We start from the raw sequence: 24,153 nt of genomic DNA, 5'->3' as shown, positions 1-24,153 counted from the left end.
AACCATGCTGATTTATTGTTTTGCCTTCCTTCCACCTTTCTTAATGCATAGAAATCTGGTCTGTGCTTCTAGGATGGTATTTTTTTTTAACAATGACCATGCCTGTTGCACACTGTGGGGCAGATTTAAAAAAAACCCTGCGCTGAGCCTATTTTGCATAGGCCCGGCTACGCGTGTATGTCCTGGAGCTTTAAAAAAGGGGCAAGAAGGAGATGGGGGCGTGGGCGGGGCACTGGTCCGGGAGTGGGACCGAGGCCTCTGGCACAGCAGCCATAGGCAGGCGTAAATAGCAAAATAAAGGTAGGGGGTATTTAGGTAGGTCTGGGGAGCAGGTTAGATAGGGGAAGGGAGGGGAAGGTGGGGGGGGGGGGGGAGCGGCCTCGGAGGGAACGGGGAAAGCCATCGGGGCTCCCCTAGGGGTCGGCGTGCACAAGTGTACATCCCATTGCGCGCGCTGTCCCTGGATTTTATAACATGCGCGCGGCTGTGCGCACATGTTATAAAATCGGGCATAGATTTGTGCGTGCCAGGTTGCGCGCGCACAAATCTATGCCCGCTCGTAGCTATTAAAATCCGGCGCTTTTTACTTTTGTAGCTGCACCTTTCAGTTTTTTTTCTAATTTTCTCATTTTGTCAGTTTCCCTTTTGAAAGTTTAGCACTAGAGCTGTGAATTTACAAACTGTCCCCCTTCCAGTCATTAATTCAAATTTGACCATATTATGATCACTATTGCCAAGCAGCCCCACCACTGTTACCTCTCACCAAATCCCGTGCTCCACTGAGAATTAGATCTAAAATTGCTCGCTCTCTCGTCGGCTCCATCCAGGAACTTTATCTCCTTAGCATGCCCTGATGTTTCACTTACCCAGTCAATATTTTCACTTACCCAGTTTAGGCAGGCCTTTCCTGATCACATCTGACGATCACAACGGACTCTTATAACTCTCTCCAGACATACCACAACCACTTGTAAATTTCCCATCAACACTATGTAATTAATTGTAACACTTTGTAAATAAGTTAATTTATTCTGTTCATTCTTATTGCCTAAATTATTCCAGCTACTCTTCTTCTCACCCAAGTTCAATTTTCCCTTGTTTTATTGTAACTTTTATATCTACCTATAAACACCAGTTTTTCGTTCAATGTTATCACTCCCCTGTTTCCTGTAAACCAGCATGATGTGATTTTATCATGAATGCCGGTATAAATAAAAAAAAAAAAAAAAAAAAAAAATATAGGGGTAATTGAAATCTCCCATTATTACTGCACTACTAGTTTGGTTAGTTTCCCTAATTTTTCTTAGCATTTCACTGTCCGTCTCACCATTTTGGCCAGGTGGACGGTAGTATACTCCTATCACTATTCTCTTCCCCAGCACACAAGCGGTTTCTACCCATAAAGATTCAATTGTACATTTAGTCTGATGCAGGATCTTTATCCTGTTAGACTCTGCCATTCCGGACATAAAGCACCACCCTGCCACCAAGATGCTCCTCTCTGTCATTGTGATATAATTTGTACCCCGGTATAGTACTATCCCATTGGTTATCCTCTTTCCACCATGTCTCTGAGATGCCAATTAAGTTTGTCATTCACTGCTATACCCTCTAATTCTCCCATCTTGCTTCTTAGACTTCTCGCATTTGCATACAAACATTTCAAAGTGAGTGTTTTGTTTGTATTTGCATTCTGCTTTTCAGTTGATGGGATAAATTGGAATCTCTTAGTTCAGGTGAGTTTTTAATTGTAGGCACTTGGACTACTTATTATTTGAACCTCTCTTTTGGGATGCCCTAACTCTAATGCTTCATTAGTATCCTTTGAATAATTATTTGTTTATTTAAGTTTTTTTTTATATACCGCACATACATACACGAAGTAGATCTAAGCGGATTACAAGAGAGTAACATACATTCCCTGTACGTACCAGGATCAGTCCAGACTGCTGGGTTATGCCTCCCGTCCAGCAGATGGAGTCAGAGAGAAACTGAAAAGGCACCACTGATATACCTTGGTGCGCCCCCTGCGATCCTTCAGTATATCTCTGACTCCAGCAGATGAGAGAGCATAACCTGCGGTCCTGATCTCCTGTAAATTGGGAGGGGTTTCCCTATCAGGTTTGACTTAGACTATCTGAGAAATCCTGTGACTGGATCAATGTAATTTTTCAGATCTACTTTAAGACAAGTAATAGGGGCCGTAGCAGGCAAGGCAGGGCACTGCCCTAGAGCCTTTTCCCGGGGTTTTCTTTCTGCCCTGCCCAGTGAGAGGAGGGGAGGATTAATCGGTGGGCCGGTCACTCTCCCTCTCCGCCTCCTGAGAAGTTTAATTCCTCTGAGAAGATAGTTCAGACGGGTACGCTTCACCCTCTGCAGGCTCCACCATAAAATTGACTTGTGAGATATTTTCATAGCTACCGGTGGCAGCGCTATAAACGTTAAAAAAAAACAACAAAAAAACGAGGTAATTTTTCCCACTGCCTGCTTTACTCACTGTGGTCTCCGGAAGGGGTGCAAAGAAGTAAGTTTATGCGCGTGCCCCAGGGTGATAGTCACTCCTGCGCACGCTCCACATTCAAACTGCCGCGTTCTGTAAAACAAAATATGAGGGAATTGAGAAGGGCTGAGGAAGAGGGGGGAATGGGTTGTGGATTAGGTCACAGGGAAAAGAAAGGAAAGATGAGAGTGAATGGAAGGACAAGCAAAGAAAATGAGAAAGTAAGTGGGAAGGCTCAGAAGTTTTGCTGAAGAGAAAAAAAAGGAAGCGGAGGAGGACTGAGGGAGTTGGAAGGGGTTGTGTGGATAAGGTGACAGGGGAAGATGAGGGGATGGAAGATAAAGGGAAAAAATATGACTGAGTAAGTGGAAAGGGTCAGAAGTTGTGCTGAAGAGAAAGTGAGTAGAGGAGGGCTGAGGAAGAGGGAAGGGGTTCTGGATAAGGTGACAGGGGATGGAAGGAAAAGGGATGAGTGAGTAAGTGGGAAGGGTAAGAACTTGTGGAGAAGAGAGTGGTTCTGACCGACGGAATAGCACCCGTTTTAACGGGCCTAATGGCTTGTAATAATTATAAAAGGAATAATAACAAGAGTAAAACATTGAAAAAAACACGAGTTTCAATCTCTGATTGAAACAGGAGGGATACCTCCCTCCGAACCATGCACTGCTGAGCGACTGTCGGCTTTCCCCTTTCTTCTACTTTAAAAGCTGCTCCATCTCCTTTTTAAAGGTTAGCGCCAGCAGCCTTGTTCCACCCTGGTTAAGGTGGAGCCCATCCCTTTAGGGAAGGGAGAGTCTTTTCCAAAGGTTCTCCAGTTCCTTACAAAACTGAATCCCTCTTCCCTGCACCATCGTCTTATCCACGCATTGAAACTCTTAGATAGAAAACTGAAATGCAGAACCTCCAGGGTAGCATTCTCTGGAATGCTTTCTGTTCCACGTGCAGGTCAGGGAGCATTTCAGAGAATACTACCCTGGAGGTTCTGTATTTCAGTTTTCTACCTAAGAGTCTCAATTTGGCTTCCAGAACCTCCCTTCCACATTTTTCTATGTTATTGGTGCCCATATGTTCCACGACTGCCAGCTCCTCCCCTGCACTGTCTAAAATCCTATGTAGGTGATGCTTGAGGTCCGCCACGTTTGCACCAGGTAGCCATGTTACCAGGTGATCCTCACGCCCACCAGCTTCCCAGCTGTCTACATTCCTAATAATCGAATCACCAACTATGACGGCCGACCTAACCTTTCCCTCCTGGGCAGTAGGCCTTGGAGACACATCCTCGGTGCGAGAGGACGATGCACCACTTGGAGAGCAGGTTCTTGCTACAGGATCATTTCCTTCTGCACCAGGTTGATGCTCTCTGATCATGAGACCTTCCTCCTCTAAGGCAGCAACAGGGATGCCAGACTGGAGTTGGGACTTGGCTGCTATGTCCCTGAAGGTCTCATCTATATACCTCTCTGTTTGCCTCAGCTCCTCCGGGTCTACCACTCTAGCCTCCAGAGATTGGACTTGTTCTCTGAGAGACAGGAGCTCTTTGCATCGGATGCACACAAAGAACTTCTCACCGGCGGGTAAAAAATCATACATGTGACACTGGATGCAAAAAACTGGGAGGACCCGCTCTTGCTGCTGGACTGCTGCCTTCATCTTAAATTTGTTCAGTTCCTAGTTAAATTTTAGGTTGCTATGGGTGTAGGATTGTGTATGATTAGGGTCCTTTAAATGTATTAGTGTATTCATTATATATCTGGTAGTGACCTACAAGGGAATGATCAAACTCTTGATAAGATATGGGGAATTTCTGAGTTTAAGTTAAAAGGCTGATTTTTTTTTTTTTTTTTTTTAAAGTGTGAAAGTGACACCTGCCTATAAATTAAAGAATGAGCTGGGGTGGGGAAATACAAACATACAAACTTCTGTTAGTTGCCTGACTTTCTGACTACCTGTTTAAAACAAAGCACACAAACACACTAAATAATAAACACCTATAGTTTACTTCTCCCCAATAATTTTAAATTTTAAAAGTTTCTCCAAGCAGTACTTACTGATTTTTTTTTTCCCAGCCACCAGTAAGGTGATCCTCTCCTCTCAGTGCTCCCACTGGATTGACAATTGACAGATCACAACATTATACACTGAATTTCAGGACAGGAAGAGTAGGGACAGATGAAAACAGCTTCATCTGCCCTTAAACAAGGGCTTGATTTTGCCATACCACCCTGGGAGTACTCCAACCATGAGTTCATCCTATAAATGTGTTTATATAGGGGCCTTTGCTTTAATGTATGTTCATCATGGCAGGATATAGGAATCTTTGCTACCTAAGTTCATGTTCCCCCATGGATCCCCATTGCCCACATTGGGGAACATGAACTATTTCACAAGAGCTACTTCTCACTTCATGACTCTTTGGCTCTATACAGGATTATATATAGTATTTAATATGGAATCTGTGCAGCCATGGCACAATCCATACTCTGAAAGTTCATTGTTTTTTCAAGTAACTGTAATACTCAACTTATGTGTTGTAACCATCTGAGAGAGGGGGAAATTTATTTACATATTTATTTAACGTGTTTTGTATACAGTCATTCAGTTTCGCCGTCAAAACGGTTTACAGTGGTCGTGACATAAGATTGGTTACAAACTTCGACGCAGGAAAAATCCTACAGAAAGAGGTTTTAGGGTTTGCGTGTTATAGTTTGTTACATATAAAATTATTATTACTTATTAACAATCTTCTATGACAGCAATGTAAATAACATGATTGTGTTGGTACATATAAGAGAAAAATACTGTTACATATAGGCTGGGGGTAATGAGTGAGGTCAGTTGCACATTATCTTAGGTGTTTCATTTGTGGGAGTTATTGATCAAGCGTCAGGACGTTTTTCTTGTGTTGAGTTGCGTGGTTGATTGGTGGACTGGTTGATTAAGTTTGAGTAGGCTTTGGAGTATTACTGGTATTACTTGGAAAAACAATGAACTTTTAGAGGATGGATTGTGTGAATAATCTCTGGAAAAGATAGACTTTGATATTTAAGTATTGAACAGTGAGTAGCCCTTATTGAATACTGATGTTCTTTTTGGTCTCACTGAACGTTGGGATATGTTAAATTTTATAAGAAGTAACAAAGCTGCTTAATAAGGCTGTATGAGTTGGATTTTTGAGTTTAATAAAGACGTTTAATAATTGGAGACCACTGTCTCTCTTTATTTTTTTTATTTTATAGGTACAGAATTGCCAGGCCAGATGATTTCCATTGCTGCCTCAACAATTGCAATGGCCATAACAATCACAGGGTTTGGAGAGAACCAGGAGGAACAGCCTTCATCACCATCTTCAGGTGACTGAACTTATCTTAAGAAAAATGTCAAGTGTTACCTAAGGTATCAGGCCGATAAAGTACAGTGCGCTGTTAGCCGGCATTTGGACGCGCGTTTTCGACGTGCTAACTTTACCCCTTATTCAGTAAGGGATAATAGCGCGTCCAAAATGCGCGTCCAACCCCCCCCCCCCCCCCCGAACCTAATAGCGCCCGCAACATGCAAATGCATGTTGATGGCCCTATTAGGTATTCCCGCGCGATTCAGTAAGTAAAATGTGCAGCCAGGCCAGTGGCGTAGCTACGGGTGGGCCTGGGTGGGCAGTGGCCCACCCACTTTCCATTCAGGCCCACCCAAATTTCTTTGCAAGACACTGCAGCCAATAAAAGCAGGCAGCATCAGCAGGCATCCAAGGCAGAAAAAAAAATAAAATCAGCTGGTGTGTTGCGGCTCCCGGTGTCCCACAGCCCCAGTAATACTTCCCTTTACCTTCTTCCTGCCCCTGTGGGCCAATGGGAAACCTCCTATCTTCTTCCTGCCCCCGTGGGCCAATGGGAAACCTCCTCCCTTCTTCCTGCCCCCGTGGGCCAATGGGAAACCTCCTCCCTTCTACCTGCCCCCGCGGGCCAATCGGAAGCCTTCTTCCTGCCAGTGGAAGGAGGAAGCCTCTGATTGGCTGGTGGGGCAGGAAGAAGGGGGTCATCAGGGTGGGAGGAGTGGCAGTGTTCAAGCCACGGGCTGGAAATGCAGGGCAGGGAGGTGACTGGGGTGTGTGTGAGACAGAGCCTGGGCAGGGAGGTGACTGGGGTGTGTGTGAGAGACAGAGACTGGGCAGGGAGGGTGACGGGGGTGTGTGTGAGACAGAGCCTGGGCAGGGAGGTGACTGGGGTGTGTGTGAGACAGAGACTGGGCAGGGAGGTGACTAGGGTGTGTGTGAGACAGAGACTGGGCAGGGAGGGTGACTGGGGTGTGTGTGGGGTGTGACTGGGGTGTGTGTGGGGTGTGTGTGAGACAGAGACTGGGCAGGGAGGTGACTGGGGTGTGTGTGAGACAGAGACTGGGCAGGGAGGTGACTGGGGTGTGTGTGTGAGAGACAGAGCTGCTGCTCCTGGTATGTGCTTTCAAGGGAAAGGAGTAGGAGAGTTGCTGGAGATGGTAAGTAAAAGTGGCATTTTAAGTTTATTTTTCTTGATTGACTGCCATTTTAATTATTGAGTATTATGTGATGTGTCTGCTGTTTTGAAATATTTTATTGATATTTGGACAATGTTTAATAATTTTTATGAGTTTTGTTGGATGTTATTCTGTTCATCAGCTGTTTTGAAACATTTATTAATATAGTTTTACAGTTATTTCTGTGTGGGGCTCTATAGCAGCTTGGCTTGTTCTGTTTTCCTAATAGGAGGTGTATTAGTGTTTAGGACCTGATTTAATATTTGTAGTGTTGCCTTTTCATAGATAGGTTGTTATATGTTCCATAATGCAGGTGTAACTTTGTGCGGCTTAGTTTGTGTGCATTATTGCAGATCCTGGGACTGTTAGGTGCTATATTTCTCTTTCCATTTCTCCAGGTTTGCACTGCATGCAGAGTGGCTTTTTTGGTTTTCCATTCCAGTTTCTATCTCCATATTTATAATGTGTGGTCTTTCTGTACTTTGGTGAAGGTCGGTTCTGTGTGTGTGCCCGAGGTGAGGTATTTTACTAGCATGTAGGCAATTGTATCAATCTTATTTGTGGATGCAGAGTGTATGTTTACATGATGATAGCTTAGTAAATGACAGGGCTGGATAGCCTTTTTCTCCTGTCTACCCAGTTATCCTCTCCACACTGCTAAGGATACATCCCAGCTGTCAGCCAAAGGGTGTGACCACCTTCAAGACATCTCTTTATCCAAAACAGTCTTTTTTTCTGTTCTTCCTTTGTAAAGAAATGGGGATGAATGTCAGGAGCCCCTGGACACGATTCAGCAAATGTCAGCATCAGAGGAAGACTAAAACTAAATAGTTGAGCCATAGGAAAAGAAATCTTCAAAGATATTTATCTGTTTTATTGATACAGATTAATAAGGCATTTGCTCAATTATGGTAAATATTTTGGTACAAATTCAATGATGAAGGAACCCTCTTTCCTATTTTCTTAAACTTATCAAACGCAGTAATTCATGACCATCATAATAGGCATCATTGTGTGGTAAAGTATACCTTTGTCACTCTGCCTTATGCTTAATCATAGGTCAGTCCATATTTTTAAGTGTTTTTGTTGCTTAATTCACCCCAGTGATATACTCCAAATTTCTAGCAATAATCTTGTGTTACATCAATTCAAGGTTACTTTTGTTGAAAATTATGAACCAAACTTATCTGGATAATACAATGTTATTACTTCTTCTTAACCACCATCGACTTTGAGCTTGATGCCCTCAAATTGTCAGCAATATGAGAATTCACTATATTGCTGTTCTATGCCCGACATTGCACAATGTTTCGGACTAGCATCGAGTCCTTCTTCAAGGGCGTAATATATTCCACAGCATGGCGTATCTTGGCGTGGCATCAAGCTCAAAGTCGATGGTGGTTAAGAAGTAATAACATCGTATTATCCAGATAAGTTTGGATCATAATTTTCAACAAAAGTAACCTTGAATTGATGTAACATAAGATTATTGCTAGAAATTTGGAGTATATCACTGGGGTGAATTAAGCAACAAAAACACTTAAAAATATGGACTGACCTATGATTAAGCATAAGGCAGAGTGACAAAGGTATACTTTACCACACAATGATGCCTATTATGATGGTCATGAATTACTGCGTTTGATAAGTTTAAGGAAAGAGGGTTCCTTCATCATTGAATTTGTAATTCGTTTGAACCTAGTTCCATCTTAAAAGTACATTGCCTTTCTGAGCTTTTTTCAAGTAGAAATATTTTGGTACAACATTCCAGAGGGTTTTAAAACATCTCACAGAATACTGTGATGCATGATGAGATATTTGTCTTTATAGTAGACTAGTATATGGTTCTTTGTAAGTTATGGGATACTGCCACTTGAGATCTCTTTAAGTATAATTGAAATGCTTTCATAAATATATATTAGGTTTAGCATTGGTAGGTGCTTGAAGTAATTGAGTTTAAAATATTAAAAGTATAACAGCTGTAGCAGATTATTTAGAAATCTATTGTCAGGTGTGTGTGTGTGAAAGTATTTATCAATAAGAATTTGAATTCCATGGCTCAGACTTTTAGTGCCCACCCATGTTAACCTTGGGCCCAGCCAAAAATTCATTTCTGGCTACGCCACTGAGCCAGGCTGCACATTTTACTTTCAGAAATTAGCGCCTACCCAAAGGAGGTCCCAAAAGTTTAAAAAAGTAAAAAAAAAAATTGAAATAGGCTCGCGGGTTGAAAACCGAACGCTCAGTTTTGCCGGCGTCTGGTTTCCGAACCCGTGGCTGTCAGCGGGCTCAAGAACCGATGCCGGCAAAATTGCGCGTCGGCTGTCAAACCCGCTGACAGCTGCCGCTCCTGTCCGAAAAGAGGCTCTAGGGACGCGCTAGTGTCCCTAGCGCCTCTTTTTACCGCAGGGCCTAATTTAAATAAATTTATTTACTGTATCGCGCACACAGGAGAGCCCGCGTTTTTACTGTATTGGCCCGATAAAATGTTCTTAAAGACCTTGGCGTGATGAGGACTAGTTTACTGACTTAAAAAAAAATTTTCTTAGGCAAGTTTGGGATAGAAGTTCAAAAAGAAGTACAGAATAGGTGAACACATTTCAGCCATGTTTAAATTGTTGATCTAGTGTTGTGACCACTTTTTTGAACAGCATTACTTTACATGCTAAATAACTTAAAACAAGGCAAGTTTGAGCAGTTACCAGTTAATGATTTTTGGGGTCAGATGTGCTCCTTAGGAAGCTAGTGATCACTAAGGAGGTATGGCTATTGCTTAGTTACATTGCAAAAAACCACCAGCTCTGTAAACAGAATGGGTATCAGAAATTCATTCAGCTTAACTAAGAAGATATTTTTAAAGACTTTTATGGGTAAAAAGGCCCCACCCCTTACCAAGAACTACAAATTGAACTTAGAATTCTTCACTCAAAAGATGTATAGTGCTACTTGCTTACTGCAGAGCAGATCAGAATAGCAAAAGTATACTGACTTTCTCCTAGGACAAGCAGGATGGTAGTCCTCATGTGGATGACATCATCAGATGGAGCCCAGCACGGAAAACTTTTGTCAAAGTTTCTAGAAACTTTGATTGGCACACAGAGCATACCCAGCATACCACTAGCTGCGCATCCACGCGGGGTCCCTCTTCAGTCTCTTTCTTCCGCGAAGTATTTGCCTCGCAGTTTGGGGAGCTCTGGTCTTTTCAAAGTGTTTTTTGCTTTCCTGGTTTGTTTTTTTTTTACTTTCTTCGCTGGGTCCCTCTTCCTCCAGTCAGTATCCCGGTCAGCGGTGCAGTAGGTTAAATTTTTTTCCCTTGTTTGCAGCCTATCTCCAGTGTGTCTCTTCTCGGTGGCCGCCAGCTGTTGACCGCTCGCCAGCTATTTTTCATGGCGGCGTCCAGTTTCCACTGTATCCCATGCCTGGGGGCATTACTTGACGTCCAGGGTTGTCATTTTTCCAATCAGATGACCCCCCCAAAGGCCATCATGCCTGTCTAGACAAGATGAAGCTTTTTGGTGCCAAAATGTCTGATCCATATTCTCCCCATACCTGTGCCAGAGCTAGCGCCTTCTCTGGCGCCCCCACCAGAGCGTCTGGATGTTCTGCTGGGCATGCCTCCGATGTCCCTCTCCAGAGCGACTCCCATCATGGAGTCCTCCGAGCAGGAAGAGCTGAATCGACCGCTGACACAGTCGGGGCCGTTGATCCCGCAACCGATGTTCCCCGGCAATCGATGCCCTTGGTGCCCAAACCGTGAGGCATGGGCAAGGACCCGCCACGGCGGCTCCCAGGGTACCTTAGCGATGAGGATGTCCCATATGATCCATGGGGGGATGATACCTCTGACTTGTCCTCGGATGACTCAGGCAACCTTCTGTTGGAACTGTCTCTTCCAGATGAAAGGAGCAGGGCCCCCCAGAAGACCTCTCCTTTGTGGGCTTTGTCCAGGCTATGGTGGAAGCTATCCCATTTTAACTACTCATGGAGGAGGATGCTCTGCATAAGATGCTGGAAGTCCTCCAGTTTGTGACGTCCCAAAGGAGGTAGTGGATGTTCCAGTCCATGACATCTTTAAGGAATTAATCCTTAGGATCTGGGAACACTGTGTCCATTCCTCTGGTGAATTGGAAGGCGGATGCCATCTACCTAGTGTGCAGCAAGCCTTGGGGTTTGAAAGACGTCACCTCCCACATCAATCTGAGGTGGTGGAGTCCACCCTCAAGAAGGCCCAGCATTTTTGCATCCATGCCTCGGGTTATCCAGGTAGGGAGCATAGAGCGTTGGATGCCTTGGGTAGGAAGTTATATCAAGGTGCCATGCTGATCACCCGTATTGCTTCATATACCCAGCTGTACATGACTCTATACAACCGAAACCTATGGAAACCGGTTCAGGAGCTGTTGGAGCGCCTGCCGAACAACAGCAGAACACTTTTTTGACAGTGATGCAGCAGGGCCTTGAGGCTGATAAACATGAGGTGAGGTCCACTTAATAATGTTTTGAGATGGCAGCGAGGGTGGCTGCACCGGGCATTGACGCCCACAGGATGGCCTGGCTCCGAGCTTCAAACCTTGGCCAGAGGTCCAAGAGAAACTCGCAGACCTACCCTGCACCAGTAAAAATCTCTTCGGAGATAAGGTCAGGGATGCTGTGGCCCAATTGAAGGATCACCACAAGTCTCAGGTTTACGCCTTGAAAACGCCTGCATCCCGCCCTTTTTTGAAATCTTCTGAGATGTTCGCTGTCCAGGAGATATGCATGTATCTTGGCAGCTTTTAAAATCCACTCAGCGCACACGAGCCAGACATATTCACATATCGGGCTTTTAAAATTCACGTTTTAGCATATTAAAAGAAACACACTAAGCCACATCATCAGTCTTCTCAGTTTTTTGTGTCTCAAGACTCCTCTTACTAGATTAGGCATTCAATCACCAAGTTGGCCATGTCGAATTGGATAGCTAAATGCATTCAACACTGCTACACTTTAGCAGGATTACATGTTACAGACTTTGTCAAAGCTCATCAAGTAAGATCTATGGCTTCTTTTGTTGCTCTTCTTGAAGAAATGCCGTTCGAGGACAGCTGCAAAGCTACAGCCTGGTCAACAGTGCACACCTTTACATCCCATCATTGTCTTGACAATCTTCCAGGGACTGACAGTATATTTGGACAGTCAGTTTTGTGTAACCTGTTCTCGTAATAGTCTACTCTCCATGGTGGCGTCTGGATTGCTTTTTCAGTAAACGCTTTGCAGCGACCTTCAGCTTGGGACTCCCCACATGTAATGACTAATGCAGCCTTTTTCTCAACAGAAAAGCAAGTTTGCTTACCGGAAATAGTGTTTTTCTGTAGATATCGGGATGAATTAGCCATGAATACCCATTCGCCTCCCTGGAGAGTTTACTATATGGTTTATATTCATTCATTTATTCATTTATTCATTCATCCATTTATTCATTTATTTATTTGTTTATTGATTGATTTATTGATTGATTTATTGATTGATTGACTTTTTTATACCGTTATTAGTGGGGACATCATACCGGTTCACAATAAACAGGTTTGAAAGTACATGATAACAGGGAGAAAACAACTAGGGGGGGTGGTGGGGGGAATCACGCAGGAAAAGCGAAGTACAGTGTAACAACAACATAAAACAAGAACCTTAACATAAGGTAAATGTCCAATAATGTAAGAAAAGGTAACAGTATAACATCATAGTAATAAAAGTATGGGTGAGCATAGGATATATGTACATAGTAAAAGCATAGAGACAGACTAGGTGGCTGATGGAGGGAAGGGACGACTAGTCCGGGAATGCTTGTTTGAACAACCATGTTTTTAGCTTCTTTTTAAATTTGAAGGGGCATGGTTCAAGACGTAGGCTTAGAGGCAAGGAATTCCAGCATGAAGGGCCAGCAATTGAAAGGGCACGATCTCTTGTGGAGGAAAGGTGTGCTGTTTTCAGGGAGGGCACAAGTAAGGTTCCTTTGTTCGTTGTTCTAGTGGGCCGATTTGTCTGATGCAGGCTAAAAGGAATATCAAGCCAGTCGGAGTTGTGGGAGTGAGTGGATTTATGTACGATGGTCAGAGTTTTGTAGAGTATATGGGAACAGATAGGGAGCCAGTGAAGGTCTTTGAGGATGGGGGTGATGTGGTCAGTTTTGCAGGCATTAGTGATGATTCTAGCAGTTGCATTTTGTAGCATTTGCAGTGGCTTTATCGTGGAGTAGGGGAGCCCTAATAGGAGTGAGTTGCAGTAGTCCAATTTAGCAGACAGGGTGGCTTGGATCACTGTGCGGAAGTCTTGGGTGTGTAGTAAGGGTTTGAGTTTTTTTAGGATGTTGAGTTTGAAGAAACTTTGAGTATAGAGCTAACATTTTTCTTCATGTTTAATTGTTGATCAAGGAGGACTCCAAGGTCCTTTACAAAGGGTTGTGCTACAATGAGGTTAATGGCTGGGTCAGTAGACAGAGGGGGTGTAGGGGGAGAGTGGGGGGAAATGAGTAGGAGTTCAGTTTTGTTAGTATTAAGAGCGAGGTGGAGGTTGGTGAGCAGGGAGTTGATAGATGCGAGGCAGGATTCCCAATGCTTCAGGGCGTTGGAGATAGAGTTATGAATAGGTATGATGATTTGGACATCATCTGCATATAGATAGAACTTGAGATTGAGTTCAGATAGAAGATGGCAGAGTGGAGTGAGGTAGATGTTAGAGGGTGGAGGAAAGGGAAGAACTTTGTGGGACTCCTTGTAGGAGAGGGTGGGGGGGCGGATATGTCATTATCTATTTTAATGGAGAAATTTCTGTTCGAGAGATAGGATTTGAACCATGAGAGGGCTAGGCCTGAGATGCCGATTCCTTCTAGGCGGGCAAGGAGGTGATTATGGCAAATAGTGTCAAATGCCGTGGAGATATCAAGGAGGGCGAGGAGGTAGTTGTGACCCTGTCCCATTCCTCTGAGGAGGTGGTCGGATAGGGTGAGTAGGAGGAATTCTGTATTGAAATGTTTCCGGAAACCGAATTGTGAGGCGTGGAGGATCTTGTGATTTTCAAGGAAGTCCATGAGTTGCGAGTTTACAACTCTTTCCATTATCTTGGCGATAAACGGGAGCTTAGAGATGGGGCGGAAATTAGCAGGGTCTCTCGGGTCTAACGAGGGCTTCTTAAGGAGGGGTTTGACTACTGCCTTTTTAAGTGTGTCTGGGACAGTGCCTGTAGAGAGGGAGCAGTTGATGATGTCTGCTATGGCTCTGGCTATTTAATTAGGGACGGCCAAGAGCGCTTTGGGGGGGATGGTGTCGTTGGGGTGGGAGGCAGGTTTGAGTTTTTTGAGGATGGATTAGACTTCTTTGGAGGAGGTGTAGTCGAAGGAGACCATTAGGGGAGTAGCAGGTAAAGTACCTGAAGGGGGAGAGCTCAGCGAGATGGGGAATCTGGAGAGGAGGTTAGCTATTTTACTATGGAAGTAGAGAGCAAGTTCTTCGCATTTGGCAGATGCTTCAGAGTCAGGTATAATGGGTGGGATTGATTTCGTGAGACCTGAGACATATGAAAATAGCGCTTTTGGGTTGAATCTGTAATCATGGATTTTGACAGCGTAGAAGTCCCGTTTGAGCTTTAGGGTTGTGAGTCTGTAGCAGTGAAGGGCTGTTTTACAACTGGAAGAGTGCTGAAAGATTGGGTCCTTACGCCATATTCTTTTTGCCTGAGTTTGTTTTTCATTGTTTTTAGCTCAGGAGTGTACCATGGGTTAGAGCGTTTGGCAGCAGGGTTAATGATGTGCTTAGAGATAGGGCACAGTTTGTTGGCGATATCTGCAGTCAGATTGCTCCAGGATGCTCGTGCAGCGTCTGGATCGGAGCAGTCTAGGTTGGGTAAGACATTTGATAAGGCAGCGACTAGTTCGTCGCTAGGGCAGGTCTTTCTGGAAATTATAGTGTTGTTGCTGGAAGGGGATGCGTTAATGGATAAAAGGCTTTCTATTAGAAAGTGATCGGACCAGGGAACAGGGGTGCAGGTAGGGGTGGTGGTTGAAGTGACACCAGAGTTGATGAAAATCAGGTCTAGGGTATACCCTGCTTTGTGGATGGGGAGGCAATGATTTGTTGAAATCCTATTGCATGTAGGGACTTGAGGAAGGCTTCGCATGATGAGGAGAGGGGTAAGGAGTCAACATGGAGATTAAAATCTCCAAGGATAATGGAGGGGATATCAGCATTGATCAAATCGGCGATGAATTCAATGAGGGGTGATGGGTTGGAGTCAAGGAAGGCAGACTTGTAGTTCGGAAGACTTGAAAAGGCCTATTTCAAGCTTAGGCGGGGTAACTATGTGGACAGGTTTAAGGTTTAGGAGTTTCTTGGCTGCAAAGAGGAGGCCGCCGCCTCTTTTTTTTTGGGTCTTGGGATTGAGAAAATCTGATAGGAGGAAGAGGGGAGTTGATTGAAGAGTACAATATCTGTCTCTTTAAACCAAGTCTCAGTGACTGCACAGATGTTGGGTTTGCAGTCGATTAGTAGATCATTGAGGATGGGAGTCTTTTTAGAGAGGGATTGTGCGTTGAATAGTATTATAGAAAGGGTGGTGAGACCTAAGAATTGTGTTAAAGGGGAGGTGAGAATGGGGATTAGAGATTTGCGCAGGGGTGGGGGATAGCGGGCGGGGGGAGTGGGGGTCTGGAGAGAGGATGATGGATACGCGGGATAGGATAAATTGCCATTGTAATTGCTTGACGTGACAGAGGGGGAGGCGGTGGGGGGGGGAGGTCTAGGGGGGAGGGTGAATGAAGAGGGACTGTGGAAATTACAAAGGAGGGCTGCGCAGGGATACAGGTGAAGGAAGGGACTGAGAGCAGTTATAAAAGCAGTAACAACATGTCTGAGGTGAAGTAATAAAAGCCAGCTGGTCAGGGAAAATTTGTGCAAGGTGTCGTGGTGAGAGGGTATCGTTATTGTGGGGAGAAAACAAATTATGGCAGCCTGGGGAAGGGAAGTAGAGCAGGGGGCAGCAAGGGGAGCAAATGGGGCGCACCAAGGGGCATGCCCCTTTGTCGCGCGACGCCACAGGCGCACTTCTGCGATTTAAATAGACGATTGGTCCCCCGTCACCGCCTTGATAGCGTCAGAGGGCGGGGTCTAGGGCAGGTCGAGATCGGGCCCGCCGGCGAACAGTTGGGTCGGGACAGCACGGGTTAGGCCAGCCGTAGAGGAGGGGTGGGTCCAGGACGGGCGTGGGCCTACCTTGAGCCGGGTTCCAGCACCAGGAGAGCAGGTTCGGGCGTCACACAGGTGGATAGGGCCTGCCATGGGGCAGGTACCAGCTCTAGCCTCAAGGTTTTTGGAGGATCCGAGGTAAGTAGGGCGTCTAGAGGCCTACCTCATGGGTAGGAGTGTCCAAGTTGGGCGAACCCTGCAGTCCGTGCGATGCTTGGAGGAGGTCCGGCTCGAAAGGCCTACTTCTAGCTGAGGAGGCTCATGAGGCAATTTCCACACGGGAACTCCCTCATATGCTCAGTAAAGTAAACTGCAAATTACAGAGACTGTACCCATTCGCCTCCCTGGAGACTGTACACATGACGGCGTGTTGCAAGTGTTTCGCATCACCCACTAGCAGAAATTTGCTCCTTGATGTTTTCACTTCATTCAAAAATTATTCGAGATTCATGAATACATAAGCCCCTGAGGCAGCGGCTGTTGAGCTGCAAAACCCGGCCTGAGTCGGGCATTTGTTTTTAAAAGAATATGTCTCTACTTTAATAAATACTTGAAAAAGGACCAAGGCATCTATTCCCTTTGTTTTTCTTGACGGCTATTATAGACTCCTACCTCTTTGTTTCTTAGATAGGTGTGCCATTGTATGCACTTGCATATCATAGAGCTGCGATGCAAAGTTAACTACTGCTATCTTCTCTTGCTTATGCAAGATAACATTTTGATGACCCCAGAGAATTGAAAGTGACAGGTGCGTTGCAGCAATACGAATGTCATACTGAATCACAACAGAAAGCTAAGCAGAAAATGTATTCACTACATTAGTGAACAAATACATGGTTCACACACAAATGATTATTATTATTCTGTGTGATTTGGTCTTTTGAAACATTTAGTAAAGGGGTTCCAGACAGACTTGAAATGTTTTTGATGTTAAGATTATGTTTAATTATTCCATCTCAATTATCTTACAAGATATCATAAACTAGTCAAAGAATAAAGGTATACAAAATACTTGCCAGTTTCTAGTAATAGCCAGCTTGTCTGCAATAAATAAATGGTCAGTTAATCTAGTAACTGGCAAGAAGTTCCTACCTAAAATGAGAATACCAGTTCAGCCAGCCAGACCAGTCCAGAAGTATAGGTTATGCCCACCAACCAAAAATAAAGAGAGAGAAGTTTACTAGTATGTAGACAGATGGACTTAGGATCAGTAAGTTATGCACCTCTGCCAGCAGATGGCGACTGAGCAAACTGATGTCAAAGTATATATACTCTTGCAGTGACATCAGCATGCCAGTATTCTCCGACTCCAGCAGATGGTGAATATGCATCTCCCTACTGGGGATTGCTTCAGATTTTAGAAGGAGAATTTTATAAAGAAAAGAAAAAAAAGCTTGCTCTCTTGTGATAAATGGTCCCTCCCCCAGTTGAGAATTCTTGAGGTGATTTCCGTGGTCCCTCAGATGTATGCCTTGGTTTGGTAGCTGGTTTTTCAGCCAATGTGGACTTAGCTGATTGTACAGGTAAAAGGCAGCAGGTGCAGGAAGCAGAATGCGGCGGTGATGGTGTATGTATTCACCCCTGCAGCTGGAGACTTCTCTGTACTCAGCCGGGAAAGGCTGAGCTCAGGTAAATAAAAAAAAAAAAAAAGAGTAGGACTTTCTCACAGGACAAGCAGGATGGTAGTCCTCACATATGGGTGACATCAGGATGGAGCCCAATCATGGAATACTTTTGTCAAAGTTTCTAGAACTTTGACTGGCACCTAATGGGCATGCCCAGCATGGCACTAACCCTGCAACCAGCAGGGTTCTCCCCTCGGGCTCTTTTTTTTTTTTTCTGCGCGGCTTTGGCCATGTGGATTTTTGGAGTTCTTCACAAGTTCCTGACAGGAATTTTCTCCTCAGGAAATTTGCTTAAAAATTTGCAAAAGTTTATAACCCCTAGGGTATAAAGTTACTGGTGGACAGACTGAGTCATGCCTTCAGACCTCACGAGTGGTCTCTGAACAAGGAGGTAGCAAATCAGATCTTATGCCTCTGGGGGAGCCCAGACGTAGATCTGTTTTATCCCCCAAAACAGGAAGGTAACTCAGTTCTGTTCCCTGTACAGGACAGACGGCAAACCAGCCTTGGACATCCTTGCCCGTCATTGAAGCAAGGATCTTCTGTACACATATCCTCCGATTCCCTTGCTGGCGAAGACTCTTGAAACTTCAGGAGGACAGAGGGACTGTGATCCTCATAGCCCCTCATTGGCCAAGAAAGGTCTGGTTTCCACTCCTAACAGAGTTGTCCATCTGGAAACCAATCAGTCTGGGGATTTCCCCAGATCTCATCATGCAAGATTAGGGCAGGCTGTGGCATCCCAACCTCTAGGACCTGATGCTCACAGCCTGGATGTTGAGAGGTTAATCCTGCAGCTGCTTCATCCTTTCTAAGGATGTGTCTCTGTCCTGGTGGCTTCTAGAAAGCCTTCCACAAGAAAGTCCTACAGGTTGAGTGGCTGAAGAATTAACCTTTCAACATCCAGGCAGTCAGGGACAAGGCCTGAAGATTGGGGTGGCGTAGGCACCCGTTGTTCTGAGAGATCAGAAGCGGGTCCTTTCCCAAGGGAATGTGCCTGCGAATGGAGTGGTCCTGAAGGATGGGAAACCACACTTGGTGAGGTGCTATCAGGATCATGGTTCCCTTTTCCTGACGTAGCTTCACGAGTCTTTGAGAGAAGTGGAGGGAATACATATAGGAGACAGGTTGCCCGTGAGAGGGAGAACGCATCTCTTGGCTGTGAGTGAGAGAGCAAAAGTTCTCTACTTTGCGGTTTTGAGGTGACGCAAAGAGGTCTATGTGGGGATAACCCCAACGTTGGAATATTGAGTCCGCTACTGAGGTGTCGAGGGACCACTCATGTGGTTGAAAGGCCTACTCAGCTTGTCCGCCAACACATTGTCCACTCCCAGCAAGTAGGTGGCCCTGAGGCACATAGAGTGGGAGAGGGCCTCCGCCCATATCTGTGCCGCTTCCTGACACAGTAGGTAGGAGCCCGTTCCTCCCTGTTTGTTGATGTACCACATGGCCTCCTGATTGTCCGTCTGAATTGGATGACTTGGATAGACAATCCCGAAATACCCTGAGAGCATATCTGATTGCTCGTAACTCCAGGAAATTGATTTGGTATTTGGCTTCCTTTGGAGACCAAGCTCCTTGGGTTTGCAAATTGGCAACATGTGCTCCCCAGCCAAGGTTGGAAGCATCGGTGGTGAGAATTATTTGAGGGTCTGGAGCCTGGAAGGGTAGGCCTTGGAGGAGATTGAGCTGGTTTTTCCACCAGGCTAGAGACTGATGAAGTAGGTCGGTGATGTGGACAATGGTCGATAATGGTTGGACGGATTGAGTCCATTGTGACCTTAAAGTCCACTGCATGACTCTCATGGCCAAGCAGGCCTTTGAGGTAACCTGTACTGAGGACGCCATGTGTCCCAGCAGGATGAGGAAGTGGCATGCAGTCGAGCAGTGCTGAGACTGTAGCTGATGTGCGAGAGAAATGAGAGTGAGAGCTCGCTGTCGAGGCAGAAATGCCTTTGCTTGAAAGGTGTCCAAGTCTGCCCCTATGAAGGACAAAGTTTGAGATGGGACTAAGCAGGATTTCACGTAGTTGACGAGAAATTCTAGCGAAATCAGAGTGTGTAAGGTGAGATGTAGGGACGACAGAGCAGCTTTCTGAGTGGGAGCCCTGATCAACCAATTGTCGAGATAGGGGTAAACGTGAACACCTTGAGTCCTGAGGAAGGCTGCTACTACTATTACTACGAGGCACTTGGTGAAGACTCGTGGTGCAGATGCCAGGCCGAATGGTAGCACTCGGTACTGATAGTGCTTGGGGCCTACCAGAAACCTCAGAAATCTGCGATGAGATGGAGTTATCGCAATGTGTGTGTATGTGTCCTGGAGGTCTAGAGAGCAGAGCCTGTCTCCTCTTTGCAGAAGAGGAAGGAGGGAACCCAAGGTTACCATCTTGAACTTTTCTCATTGGAGGTACTTGTTGAGGGCACATAGGTCCAGAATTGGACGAACGCCTCCTGATTTTTTGGTGATTAGAAAGTACCGGGAATAGAATCCTAGGTCCTGTTGGGAGTAGGGCACTGGTTCTATTGCTCTGGACTGGAGGAGGAGGGAGACCTCCTGTTCCAGGAGTGATGAGTGATCGGATGTTCCCCACGTCAGCTGAGGTGGGGAGTCTGGTGGGAAGGAGAGAACGTTCAGGTGATAGCCTTGAGAGATTATGGCAAGGACCCACTGGTCTGAGGTGATTGTGTGCCACATGTTGTTGAAATGCCACAATCAACCTCCTACTGGTATCTGTGGCAGTGGAAGCTGACTGCTGCTCTCTATGCAGGTGTCAAAAACCGGAAGCAGGAGCCCGGCTGAGGAGCTGCTTGCGGCTTTTGTTTCCGAGGTTGACAAGACTGGGCCTTCTGGAAAGGTCTCGTGGAATGACTTCTAGACTGTGGTGGATAGGACTTCTTTGGATGGAAGAATGACTTTTTAGTGTCCTTCCTGCATGGCTGTTTGGAGGAATACTCAGAAGGCCTCAGAGAGAGTTGGCGAAGGGTCTCATGATACTTCTTGAGTTCCGCCACCGTCCGCTGGATCTGTTCGCCAAACAGATTGTCCCCTTTGCAAGGTAGATCGGACAATCTGTCTTGTACTTCAGGGCGCAAGTCCGAAGATTTAAGCCAGGCCCATCTTCTTGCAGAAATAGCAGCTGCAGATACCCTGGGCTGAGGCAGGGACTCCGCAAAGTCCTGATTCTGCTCAAATTAAGACCCTGTTATACTGGGTCATATACAGCTGGTAAGAGGCGATCCGAGAGATGAGCATTGATCCTTGGAAGACACGCTGGCCAATGGCATCCAGGAATTTCTGCTCCTTACCTGGGAGGAAGGAAAAGTGGGGTTTTGAGCCCTCTTCTGGGCAGATTCTACAACCACAGATTGGTGATCCAGCTGAGGTTTCTGGAAACCTGGGGATGACTGGACCAAGTAAGTGGTATCTGCCTTTCGGTTGACTGGAGCTACCAAACCAGGGTGTTCCCAGTTCTTTTTGAGAAGATCCAAAAGAACCTGATGAATAAGGATGGAGGTTATTTCCTTGGGAGCATCCAGGAATTGTAACAGCTCCATCATTTGGTGCCTATCATCTTGTTCAGTCTGTAATTGGAAAGGAACTAAGTCAGACATTTCCTTCACAAAATGTATTAAGGACAAGTCCTCTGGAGGAGAACGCTTCCTGCTTTCAGTAGGAGAAGGTGGCGATGGTAAATCATCGGTGTCTAGAGATGAATCGTCAGTCCAGGTGTCATAGGGATCAACACCTGTCCCTCTAGGAACCTGAGAAGGACGGGACGATGGTATTCCTGAAGGTCCTGGTCTAGGCTCTGAAGGCATCGAGGGAAGTACTGGAGGCACCGATGAAAGCATAGAGGGCACCGATGGATGGATCGGTGGCGCCGATGGCCGCATCGGCATCGATGGCTGAGGCATCGGCAGGACTCCCGATGGAGGAAGATGGAACGGTGTTTCTCCTCCCAAGGAAAGAGTAAGTGGAGAAGGCACTGGAGCCATCGGTGATCCGGGATCCATCGGTGGAAAGGCGGCTATAAGCGCTTCCTGATTGCTTCACAGAAGCCTTCCACAAGAAAATGTTACCTTTACAAATGGAACAGATTTAAATCATGGTGTTCTGCTCAATCCCTCGATCCTTTTACCTGTTCCACCACGAAGTTCCTGGACTATCTCTGGCACTTGTTAGAATCAGGTCTTATTTATTTATTTATTTATTTAGGTTTTTTATATACCGGCATTCAAGACTGATAGTCCCATCGTGCTGGTTCACATAGAACAGGAGTGCAATTAAACTAAAACTTAAACCATAGTGCAGAAAAAGCAGTTACATATAACAGGGATAATAGAACTTGGCAAAGGAAAAAGAAAAGAACATAAATAACAGTGAAATTGAAGATGATGGGTTTTGATTGTTAGGGGTTAAATCGTGTTGGTGTTAGGAAATGCCTGATTGAACAGCCAAGTCTTGAGTCTTTTCTTGAAGGTTGAGAGGCTGGGTTCCTTTCTGAGATCTGGGGGAATGGAGTTCCATAAGGTTGGTCCAGCAGTAGAGAGGGCCTGGTCTCTTAACGTAATGTGTTTGGTGGTTGTGGCTGGGGGAACTTGAAGTAGTCCTTTATATGCGTCTCTTGTCGGTCTTGTTGAAGTGTGTAATCGGAGGGGGAAACCTAGGTCAATTGGTGCTAGTTGATGGATGTTTTTGTATATGGTGAGAATTGCCTTGTAAATTATTCTGAAGTGTATGGGTAGCCAGTGGAGTCCCATTAGTATAGGGGTTATGTGGTCTCTTTTCCTGGTGTTAGTGAGTACTCGGGCAGAGGCATTTTGAACCATCTGAAGTGGTTTGGTGTGTGATGAAGGGAGACCAAGCAGGATGGTGTTACAATAGTCCAGCTTTGCGAAGATAATAGATTGTAGAATCGTTCTGAAGTCGTGAGCGTGGAAAAGTGGTCTTATTCTTTTCAGCACTTGGAGTTTATAAAAGCAGTCTTTTGTGGTTTTGCTGATGGAAGCTTTCAAGTTCAGGCGATTGTCAATTGTCTTAAAACGTCTTCCATCAGAATGCATGTCAGTGCAGTAGCTGCCTTCCATAAAGGTGTCGGGGATGTTCCTATTTCAGTACAACCCCTTGTAACATGATTTCTGAAGGGCTTGCTCCACCTCAAGCCTCCACTGTGCTCTCCGGCCCCTTCTTGGGACCTCAATCTGGTTTTGGGTCGGCTCATGAAACCACCATTCGAGCCTCTCCAGTCCTGTGATCTTCGTTATCTCACATGGAAAGTGATTTTTCTCTTGGCAATCACATCCGCTCACAGAGTTAGCGAGTTACAGGCTCTAGTTACCTGTTCGCCTTACACTTAACTTCTGCACGACCGGGCAGTACTCCACACTCATCCTAAGTTCTTGCCTAAAGTAGTATCGGAGTTTCACATTAATCAATCCATTATACTACCCACATTCTTTCCCAGGCCCCATTCCAATCCAGGAGAACAGGCTCTGTAAACGGGCTCTAGTATTCTATGTAGACCGTACAGCTACCCACAGAAAATCCACCCAACTGTTTGTTTCTTTCCATTCCATTAGATGGATCCTCGTCTCTTGGCTGCTGTTTGTTCAAGCGGAAGTCCAGGTAGTCATGTGGGCTCATGAGTCAGGTCCCAATAATAAGTCAGCATATGTTGTCCATAGTGCATGCAGATCCAGCAGTTGGTCAAATTGAAGGAAGCTGCCCAGGTCAAAGTAAGGTTGACATAGTTGTTGGTGAGCAGTTGAAGGTAAAAGGCCATAACGGAGGATAGTGATGTACAAAGAGGCCATGGCAGCCAGCAAGCAGATTCCCACTTCCTTCCTTGTGATCTACAAGAAAGGAAAAAAATACAGCATTATTCCCTCTTGCTACATCTTTCTGAATTTACAACCAGTGTGCTTGTCATACCCTCGATCATCACTACCCAGATGTTGCTGCCTGGGCCTTGGGCAATAACTTCTGCTTTCTCCTTCTAACCAGAAGTGGGCATCAAAACCCAAATTCTCATACCTGCCTGGAGATCAGGGACAAAAGCTGGTGGAGGAGTTATTTCAGAAATGGGTGCTACAACAGCTTTCTCACAAATCAGCTGTGCTATCTTTGTTTTCTCCTTAACCTTAAAGGTCTCAGGAGAATGCTTGCGCAACAGTATTTTAATCTCCTCCTGATAATCAGAATCAAAAATGTAAGACATTGATAAGACAGGCTAAGAGAGAATTTGAAAAGAAGTTGGCTGTAGAGGCAAAAACTCACAGTAAAAACTTTTTAAAATATATCCGAAGCA

At 45.4% G+C, this 24,153-nt stretch overlaps 1 protein-coding gene across 1 annotated transcript in view; it reads left to right on the top strand.

The window, feature by feature from the left end:
- TMEM245 (transmembrane protein 245) overlaps window positions 1-24,153 on the top strand; it is a 442,721-nt gene that overhangs the window by 41,807 nt on the left and 376,761 nt on the right. Inside the window, 1 exon segment of the mRNA XM_029589853.1 lies at window positions 5,737-5,850. Within this exon segment, the coding sequence (XP_029445713.1) occupies window positions 5,737-5,850 (114 nt within the window).

The sequence above is a fragment of the Rhinatrema bivittatum genome, chromosome 2 (genome assembly GCF_901001135.1).
Source record: "Rhinatrema bivittatum chromosome 2, aRhiBiv1.1, whole genome shotgun sequence".
NCBI lineage: Eukaryota > Metazoa > Chordata > Amphibia > Gymnophiona > Rhinatrematidae > Rhinatrema > Rhinatrema bivittatum.
This window is presented reverse-complemented; position numbering and strand designations above follow the sequence as displayed.